At 31.9% G+C, this 11,141-nt stretch overlaps 1 protein-coding gene across 2 annotated transcripts in view; it reads left to right on the forward strand.

Annotated features, from left to right (window-relative positions):
- Positions 1 to 11,141, forward strand: part of lrrk1 (leucine-rich repeat kinase 1) — an 83,677-nt gene that overhangs the window by 30,608 nt on the left and 41,928 nt on the right. For both annotated transcript variants that reach the window (XM_059527540.1, XM_059527550.1), the window contains 6 exons: positions 949 to 1,061; positions 4,751 to 4,968; positions 7,443 to 7,607; positions 9,262 to 9,434; positions 10,485 to 10,605; positions 10,813 to 10,972. In XM_059527540.1, the coding sequence (XP_059383523.1) occupies positions 949 to 1,061; positions 4,751 to 4,968; positions 7,443 to 7,607; positions 9,262 to 9,434; positions 10,485 to 10,605; positions 10,813 to 10,972 (950 nt within the window). The remainder of the gene's footprint in view (positions 1 to 948; positions 1,062 to 4,750; positions 4,969 to 7,442; positions 7,608 to 9,261; positions 9,435 to 10,484; positions 10,606 to 10,812; positions 10,973 to 11,141) is intronic.

Below are 11,141 nucleotides of genomic sequence, written 5' to 3' on the forward strand. Positions count from 1 at the left end.
TATAAACACATAAATAACTTAAAATGTCAAAAGCATAACTAAATTACTAAAACTTAAGATAAAAATATATATATAATAATATAATTAATATATATATAATATTAAAAAAGTCAAATCTGTCTTCACTTTTCTTCACATAATTAATTATTTTATATCATGCATTATTACAAGCTCAGTAAAAATTGGTATATATAATCTTAATTATTATAGTATTCATATGTAATTATCATTTTATTTGAACTATAAATATACAGTTTTAAAAATAGTACAGAAATTTAAGATGGTTTACATTTTCTTATTAAATAATCAGAATGACTAAAACTTAAATAAATAAAATCACTCTTTCTTCTCACATAATAATATAATTTCACCTCAAATAAATATTAACATGTTCACCTATTTATAATGTTTAATGTCATTTATAAAAGCCAAGAAAACAAAAATGTAATGCATTGTAATAATTGCAGTAAAAATGACGGATGGTGGGAAAAATATATATATATTAGTTGAATTTTAATATGTAATTATTATTTTATTGAATCTGACTATAAAGTAGTAAACAGTACAATAATTTAAATTATGAAAATGTTAATATTATATTAAAAATGAATATTTTATTTTGCGTTTTGTTTATTAGATATAATCTAAGCGACATGTTAATGCCAAACTGCTGAGATCAATAGCAAGCCAAGTCTCTTGTGTGATTTAAGAGATGCTGACTAAATGGACCTTTACAGTTCAGTCACTTAAGAGGTTAAATTCAGCTAAACAGTAAGGTGTTGTAGTAGGTTTTGGACCAGAGCCCAGCAAGGGTTTTCACAGTGTGGGTGAAAGTCAAACTTATATGCAATATCAAAAGGGTTTGTTGATCTCTCCTGCTTCCTGCTTGAGAAACTCTCAGGATGTGATGATGACTTCCGTAGCTTTTAATGCTTTCTGTCTCTGCAGTAATCCAGGTATCCAGGAGCTTCCTATAGAGCTTGGGCAGCTCTCCAACCTCTGGCAGCTGGACATCGAAGACCTGAACATCACCAACATCCCCGCAGAAGTCAGGAAAGATGGTACTCCAGTCACACAAATACAGCTCAAATCACAACTTTACATTTCAACAAAACATGCAGCAATATTGAGCAATAAAATCTCACATGAATATCATACATTTAGCTTCTTGAGCTTTGATCAGGATAGAAAAATACAAAAACTTTCACGGTGGTTCAGCAAATGCACATTTTTTAAAAATTAAATAGCTGGATTTTACAAAAATGTTAAACCGGGTCATTATCATTAACTGAATTAAGAGTATTAAAAGTATAACTTTTTTAATCATTGAAGAAAGCCTGAAATAAAGCCTATTTCAATTAATGGCTAAGGCAGTATGTTTTAGATTGTCCTTTATGTACTAAAAACACTCAAAAAAAAAAAAACTGACACAGAAAAAATTAAGTAATATAAAAAGATAAAATGAAATTTTGAAAAAAAGTAAATTAAAATGAAAACTGAAAATAAAACAATAAAAGCGAATTCAAAATATTAATAAAAGCTATTATATTCATATGTGTGTGTGTGTGTGTATATATGTGTATATATATATATAGAGAGAGAGAGAGAGAGAGAGAGAGAGAGAACTGTTGGGAACGTTACTTTAAAAAAGTAATTAGTTATAGTTACTCACTACTTGTTCCAAAAAGTAACTGAGTTAGTAACTGAATTACTCTATAATAAAAGTAACTCGTTACCAGGGAAAGTAACTCATTGCGTTACTTTGTAACGCAACTTAAAAGTTGCTATATGTAGAAGTTTTTTTTTTTTTAGCAGTTTTCACAAGTCAGTTAAAATAAGTAGAACAGTCAACAGACAGCAAGAGTTTTATCCTGCACTCTTTGTAAGAAAAGTGTTTTTGGCCACTAGCTTTGTAGATGCGTGTCACACATTACATGTACACATTACATGCACGTCCTTGCCTTTGACCACAATGAATTTGAAGTAGTGCTTATATCTCCACCTTGAAAATGCCAACTTTTCATCGGATTGCTCCTGACTCGCCATCTCTGCTCCTGCTGCGAATCTCTCTTTAGCCGTTGCGTTCGTGCGCGTGTGTGTGTTTGGCGCCACTGACGTAAAAACACTGGCTCTGATTGGCTACCATGAAACACATGACTCTGCCTTAGCAAATCATAATCGCTTATCTTGTTATTAACCCACCTCCTTACTCGCTGTGTGAGCGTTCGGATAAATCAATGCATAGTAACGCACCGCATTTTACATCCAGTAATGTTAACGGTGTTGTAACGACGGGAAAAGTAATTAGTTAGATTACCCCATTACTGAAAAAATAACGTTGTTACCTAACGCCGTTCTTTTAAACGCCGTTATTCCAAACACTGATAGAGAGAGAGAGAGAGAGAGAGAGAGAGAGATGGTTATGAAAACATATGGAAATAATGATTTATACAAAATTTGTGTAAACAAAACTTTAATGAAAATTCAAAATATAAAAATAGAAGCTAATTCAAAATATTTATAAAGTCTAAAATGAATGAATAAAAAAATGAAACAAAAACTGAAATTAAAAATTAAATGAAACCCAAGTAGTAATATTACAAAAATAAATAAATAGAAATAATATAAAATGACACGCATTACAGAAGTAAATTAAAATGAAAACTGACAATATAAAAATTAAAAGCTAATTCAAAATCTTTAATAATATCCACAGCATTGATGCTATGAAAGCATGATTTATAAGATTAAAAAAGAAACAAACAAAATTTTAATTAAAACTTGAAATATAAAAATAGAAGCCAATTCAAAATATTAACAAAGTCTAAAATGAATGAATGAATAAATAATGTTTTATATCCATCTTGTGCTTCTGATAAAAAGCGTGGACAAAATGCATAAATGTGTCTCTGAAGCTAATTAGGGTAAGAAGCATGTTCTGTATTAAACAAAAATAATTGTTGTCATGTTGAGCATGACATTTGTTTTGGGTTTTTTTTTTTGCATTAGAGAATATGATATTCTGGCTGTTTAATCTAGGATTTGTCTGATGAATATTTCATTGGTGCTTCCAGCTGTGAGTCGTTCAGCCAGCTGTCAATTCGTCTGATGTGTTTGTAGCACTATTTAATGCGTTTTACTCTCATAACAAGAGGTTCAAGAGATTGGAGAGGAAGTAGCGCGTCCCTAACAAACACATGAGCACTGTGGCTTCATCTGAAGATGCCTGGAGCTCATGTCACTCATGTGGAAGTGCTTTACATATGATGTTGATTTCGATTGATTAGCATGAGGCAAAGTTCATGATGCAACACCATAGAAATGATTAAATATTGTATAGAATATTCAATTTTTTATCTAATTTAATCTACTTTATAAGGCTTGATTTGTGAATATATTTTAAAATAACAAGTAATATAAAGTGAAAGTGAAGAAACAAATATTTCCATTATCACTTGAAAGAAAGCATCTACTAACAGACAGTTAAAATTTTAAAGGATAAAATACAAATAACAAAGTGCTGAGTAAATTAACAAAGTGACAATCAACAAATAAAAAAAGAAATAAGTCAAATAAAGGAAAGCTTAAAATAAGAGATCATGTTTTACAGTTAATGCAAGTTAATGCATTAACTAACATTAGAATCATTCAGCTTTGTTTAAATGCTAAATAGGAAGCATAGTATAAAGATAAAAAACATGGAGAAAACAATTTATATAAACAACCCTTCTATTTCTGTTATCACACTTTATTTTGATATGTTAAACAGTAATATATTTAAATGTGCCCAGCAAATTAAAGTTAAGAGGAAGCTCATTTTTTTATAATTACGTAAGAAATAATTAATCAAAAAGGAGTCTAAATCCAAATAAATGTAATAATAGCAGATGCAACTTTTGATTTTTAACAATGTTATGCATGTCAAAATTAACGTAAAGATGACTAAATGCTTTAGGAGTGTTTTTTTTATTGTTAGATTGTTAACTAGTGTAGTAACTAATGTTAACAAATGGAACATTACTGTAATGAAACTTACTTCACAACCGTTAAAAAGTACATGTCTGTATGTGACCCTGGAGTACAAAAGTAGTCTTAAGGAGCTCAAGTATATTTGTAGCAATAGCCAAAAAAAACATTGTATCGGTCAAAATTAACGATTTTTCTTTTATGCCAAAAATCATCAGGAAATAAAATAAATTAAATTTTAAATAGAGATCACATTCTATGAAAAGATTTTGTACATTTTCCAGCCATAAATATATCAAAACTTAATTTTTGATTATTAATATGCATTGCTAAGAACTTTATTTGGACAACGCTAAAGACACTTTTCTCAATATTTAGATTTTTTTTTTTTGCACCCTCAGATTCCAGATATTCAAATTGTTGCATCTCGGCCAAATATTGTTCAATCCCAAAAAAAAAATTTAATGACTGGTTTTGTGGTCCAGGTTCACATATAGTATGAATGTGGGTAGTATGAATGAAAGCTCAGATGCTCACAGGAAATAAATTTATTAAATTAAAATTAAATTTATGCATTTAGCAGACGATTTTATCCAAAGCGACTTAGAGTGCATTCATGCTAACAGTTTTTACCTAACATGTGTTCCCTGGGAATCAAACCTTGAGCTGCTAACGCAGTGCTCTACCACTTGAGCCACAGGAACAAATTAGCAGGTCATCCAGGTGTTGCAGTTTTTCAAATGCTGTGAATTTATACATTTGTAAATTTGTTGTGCGTGTGCAGGTCCTGCTGCAGTTCTGGCCTATCTGCGAGCAGAGCTGCGTGGAGCAGAGCCCTGCAGACTGCTGAAGCTGATGGTGGTGGGTCCTCCGCGGCAGGGGAAGAGCGCTCTGCTGGAGGGGCTGCAGACGGGCAAACCCTCATCCTTCATCAGCTCCGACCGCAGTGTCCACACATCCAGCTGGGATCTGGAGCGACCCGGAGGAGTGCTGAAGCCTGCTGTAAGCCCCCTCAGTCCACACACACACACACACACACACACACACACACACACACACTGGCTTCCATGTTTTATGGGGTTCATTCCATAGGTGCAATGGTCTTTCTACTGTACAAACTGTATTTTCTGTAGATTATTCTGTATGATTTATAAACTGTTTTCCTCAAATGCACCAAAGACAATCTCCTCACAAGGTCAAAAAATCAAAAAACCTTTATTACTATCCTTGTTGGGGACATTTTGTCCTTAGGCATCTTCAAGAATCGGCTTAAAACACATCTCTTCCATCTTTATTTGACCCTCTTACTTTAACACTCACTATTCTAATTCTATTCTTTAAAAAAATCTAACTACCTTTCTAATCTTTTTATATTCTATTTTCTTTTCATTAATTATACAATTGTATGTATGTATGTGTGTGTGTGTATGTGTAAAGACCTCTAACACTAGCTTGCTCTATTCTTTTTTTATTCTATCTGTTTTCTTTATATTACATTATTTAAAATCCCATGCTAGGTGTACTGTGTTAACCACTTATATATAAGCACTTATATATCATTGCTCTTTTTGTTGTTTTTGATTGCTTCCACTGTCCTCATCTGTAATTCGCTTTGGATAAAAGCGTCTGCTAAATGAATAAATGTAAATGTAAATATATATATATATCCAATTACTTATGAATAAAGTAATTTGTATGTTCATAACTTTTGTTGCCATAAAAGAAAGTATATTTCTGCTTATTGGTGAGCAAAGAAACTGAAACACTGGACAAATTAGGTCATTTCAAGTGTGTGACTTCATCGTTTGGGCTTTTACTGGATTCCCAGTCCATTTGATTGTTGGCAGGGCGTTCCTTCACATGTGTTTGTGGCATAATGCTTTGCTCACAGGAAGTGAAAATCTCTGATTATTTTAACCATGTAAACATGACGAGGCAAAAATAAGGCAGAAAAAACCTTCATAGCAAGTCTAAAAAAAGCGAAACCATTAAAGTGCCAACGTTTTGACCTCAGGGTTTATGAATGAGTAGCAGCTCTGGTATTTCCAGCTGACCTTTGACCTCTAGCTCCGTTTGTGGCCTTACATGGTTTCTTAACATGAGTTAACAGCGTTTCCATTCTCGTCATGAGTCCTGAGTCAGAGCCAGACATATAAAACCCAAGAGAGTGTCACACACACATTCACTGATGTCATACAGATATTTTCTCATAAACACACGTAGACTGACCTCGTACACATATATCATGGACAGAAGTAAATGTATACACGGGCTGATGTTATAAAGCCAGAGAGATCTCGCTCCACCTCGAGCAGCTGTGCACACTTACTCCTCCACTGACTCACAGTGAGAACCTTTTTTGTGCTTTTTAACCTTAGCTTGAGCAAAGTTTACGGTTGTTTAAAAGAAAGGTCCAAGCACAAATTAAGATTCTGTCATTATTTACTCACAATCAAATCTGCATTTCTTTAAATAAAAGTTAGAAGTATTTAGAAAAAAAAGTAGATAGGGTCAGTTCTTTATTTCATATTGACATTGCTCAAACTCGTTTTTGGAACAGAATATAAAAAGGTAATTGCAATTGTTCATCTCACAATTATGATTTTTTTTCTAAAAATTCTAAATTCCTCCAAATTGGGGGGGGGGGGGGGGTCATCATTGTGAGATAAAAATGAACTCCTACTTCTAAATGACTTCGACAATTTCTCAATCTCTGACTTTGCATTTGTTATTTCGCATCCACCACAAAATAAATTAAATTGTGATTTTTTTATATATGACTTTTCTGCTGGTATATAACTCAGTTCTGCATTTTTACCTCATAATTCTGACTTTAAGAAAAAAAGTCTAAATTGTGAGGTATAAATGTAGAATTGTGAGATAAACACTCAGACATTTGACTGACTTTCTTGCAATTCCAAGTTTACATCTCAAAATAATATATTAGAATAATAAGTTTGTATCTTGCCATTCTGACTTTTTTCACCTATTTTTTTTTTTTTTACCTGCCACAAAATGAAAAATTAAAAAGGAATATTGTAAAATTTCATCTAACAATTCTGCAATTATATCTTGCAATTCTGACTTTTTTCACCCCAAAAATTTTCAAACCACAAAATGAAAAATTCAAAAGGTAGATTGTAACTTTTTATCTCATCATTATACATTTGTATCTCAGAATTCGGTATTTAAATCTTGCAATTCCAAGTTTGTATCTCACAATTCTATTTTTATCTCACAGATCTGCAATTTATATCTCGCAATTCAGAGGAAAATAAATGTAAAAAATAATTGTATTATTTTAAGCTTCCATAGCTTTCCACAAGCTTCCATAGCTTCATAACAGGACAAAATAAACCATAAACAAAACCACATTTCACCTCCGCAACTATATAATTAGTCTGAAAATACCTTGATGAAAGTGATGAAGTGATGTTGTTAATGTGGTGCAATGCCTTTGTTTCTCCTGTTTATAGCTTGATTCAGTGTCCTTTAACGTATGGGACATTGGCGGCCCGGCCAGCATGTCGACGGTGAACCAGTGTTTCTTCACAGATAAGGCTCTGTATATGGTCATCTGGAATCTGGCTTTGGGAGAGGAAGCAGTGGCCAACCTGCAGTCCTGGCTGCTCAACATCGAGGTCCGTAAACAATATGAAACATAGACATTATGAAAATCTGAGAGCTTCTGAGCAGCTCCTACAGTCAAGAGGTCTCCATACTGGGTATTAGTGCTGATTTTACATATTTAGTACAGATTTCAATCAAAAAATTGTTTAATTGTCTTGAAGGGAATGGGTCATTCTAGGAAACATACGTATTTTCCAATTTGATGTAGGTAAATATGGTTAATTATGCTAAATAGCATTTATTATTTATGGAATAGTTAAATAATAGTGGCATAATTTGCCATTGCAAAACAGTAACTTTTATTTATTGATTGATCTGATATACTGATTTAGTATTTACTCTGTTATTTATGGAATAGTTTAATATTAATAAACAGCATTGTCATTGCAAACTAAATCAGTAATCTTTATTTATAAAATAGTGGAATGATACTGATTAGCATTTGCCATTGCAATCTAAACAATTTTATTTATTGAATAACGAGAATAAATTATATTTTGCCATTCATTCATTTATTTGTTTATTTTATTTAATTGTTTAATAATAATAAAGACAAGCTTGCCATTGCAAACTACTGTAAGTCGTTTTAGCTTATGTATTATTTATGAAAGAATTTGCCATTGCACACTAAACAAATGCAATTGCAAATTAAATTAATAGCACATAGTTTGCATTAACAAAATCAGAGTTGTTCATTACCATTTACTAGCCTAATTTAATGCTGTCAACTAAAATCTAAATATAGCATGTATAACGATAAAAAGAAAAAATGCTGTTCTTATATATTCAAACTTATTTAAACATTTATAATATACATACAGTTTTTGCTAGCACAGCAAAGGCTAGTTGGAAATGCAGGCAGAGGTAAAAAAAAAAAAAAAAATATATATATATATATATATATATATATATATATATTAGGGGTGGCACGGTTTGCTGAAAAAAATCTGAACCGTTTGGTTCACCCCACACGGTTTTATAACACTTTTATAACTTTAATAAAGAATAATCTTTAATTTATACAGTCCAATATGCAATGCTGTTTTACATTTGTTTACTTTATTCAATTTCTGTACATAAAAACTTATGCTAGACCTGCCCGAAAATCACTGTTTATTGTTTGTATCTTTACTCTATTGTATTTATTTGTGCTGTTGCTTGTAGTTGGATAGAGTATTCGGTAACACTTTAGAATAGGTAACACATATTAGTTGCTTATTAGCATGCATATTACTAGAATATTAGCCATGTATTAGTGCTTATTAAGAACATATTAATGCCTTTTTCTACTTGACCTTATTCTACATCCCTAATCTTACCCAATACCTAAACCTAACAACTACCTTACTTACTTTTAATAAGCAGCAAATTAAGAATTTATTGAGAGAAATGTCATAGTTAATAGTTAACAAGTGTTACCTATTCTAAAGTGTTACCGAATGTTCTTCTTCTTTTTTTTATATATATATATATATCCTTCATAACTTAAGAGCAAAAAAATCTATAGAGACACTACACATACAAACACAAAATGCTATTTTTATAAACAATACAAAAAAAAAACTGGCACAAGCTTCTCATTAAGTCATGTTTTGATGGACATAAATGGCTCTTGTTTTATAGAAAGACCTGTGTAATGATTGTGTGAATGTGTTTGTGCTCCAGGCTCGCGCTCCTAACTCTGCTGTCATTGTCATCGGGACACATCTGGACCTCATAGACACTAAGTTTCGCATGGAGCGTGTTGCCACACTGAGGGCCTACATCCTGGCACTTTGCAGAACTCCCTCGGGCGCACGGGCCAGCGGATACCCCGACATCACCTGGAAACACCTACAGTTAGTGTCATTATCATTACTTCTGCTACACTGTACAAAAAAAAAATGTGTTAAATTTATGGTAAAAAAAACGACAGTTGTGGTTGCCAGAATTTTACCTTAAAATACGGTAGCAACATTTTAGGTTTTACTTTTTTTTTAACTTAAATGTACATTTAAATACTGTAATTTAATTAACTGATATAATTTTAATATACCAACCTATTGAAATCTGTTTTGTACCTTTGTAATACACCGATAAACACATGATGATCACATGATGAACCAAAACACATCATGAGCAGCATTTAAATATTAACATATATAGAAAGTGCACAGTGTCATTTATACAAAGACTAAACACCATCTTGTTAACAGATACAGTTTGGTCTTAATTTCCCATTCGCTTTTGTCATGTCATAAATAATAAACACTTAAGTACTATAGAAACATTTTAGCTGAGCTCCCATACATTTTTTAAAGAGAATTATGGGCCATTATTCAAAGCATAAATCATAAGATATGTCTAACCTGTCATGGACATATTACTGTTAAATACATTTTCATCACAATATTAAAATGCAAATTATATTTTCTGAATGGTATGATATCCCTTTGCTAAACGGTTATTTGTTTGCTTTCAAATTATAAAAACATATAAGAATTTATGGAAACCATGTGTTTTTAAAGAAACTCTCACAATTCACACACGGTTTTTCTTATTTGGAGAAAACTTTGAAATTTTGGATGCAGTTTATTTTATTGTTATTTTTGCATGTTTATTGTTTGCAGATGTGAAATGTAACGCAGGGAGTTATGGGAATGTCAATTTACAGTTATTCACTGTAAATTAAGTTCTTTTTCACTTCCAAAAACAGTATGTTACCGTAAAATTACATGTAATGTCCAATACATTTTTTCACCATGTGTACATATATTAGGGGAACTTTCCGTTAACCATTAAACAGGTTTTTACTGTAGATTTGTACAGTCTTTTACCGTTAAAACCACAGTAATTTTTTACAGTGTACTTTCCTCAATGGACGATCTGTTTTGGTGGTTGTTTGGCAGTGAGGTGTCGTGTAAGACGCTGGAAGGCATGGACGGACTCAAGAGGCTGTTGTTTCAGGTCACTTGCTCCATGAAGGATGTCAGCAACCCTGCAAGCTGTCGCAAACTAGTGGGAAGACTGGTTAGTATTAGTTAAGACTGTATGTTTAGCATGAATCACAGTTGTTTCTGTTAGGTAAGATGGAAAATACTTTATTTATACATTAAGCAGGTTTTTTTTATTATCCAAGGCAACTTGAAATGAAGAAAAGCATGAGCGTGAGGAGACTATGCTGCAGTAGTAGGTGAATTATCCCATATATTTATCTCTTTTTGATGTTTTATACAGATCCCCAAAAGTTACCTGACCCTTCAGGAGGCCATAAAAGCAGAACGTGTGAGGAGAGATGAAGCCGATGAGGTTCAGTACCTGACGGACTCAGAACTGGAGCAGATCATCGAGCAGAGTCCCGCCAGCGATATCAAAGATTATGAGGATCTGCAGACAGGTAGTGCAAAAAGAAATAATTATGAAATAGTTTTTTTTTTTTTATTATTATTATTATTTTTTTTTATAAAAATTTATTTCTAAATAAAATGTAAATAATCTATATTAAATCTTTTTAAATGCATATAAATATTTTTGTCCTTGTTAATTTTAACGTTTTAATATATTTT

The sequence above is a fragment of the Carassius carassius genome, chromosome 3 (assembly GCF_963082965.1).
Source record: "Carassius carassius chromosome 3, fCarCar2.1, whole genome shotgun sequence".
Classification (NCBI taxonomy): domain Eukaryota; kingdom Metazoa; phylum Chordata; class Actinopteri; order Cypriniformes; family Cyprinidae; genus Carassius; species Carassius carassius.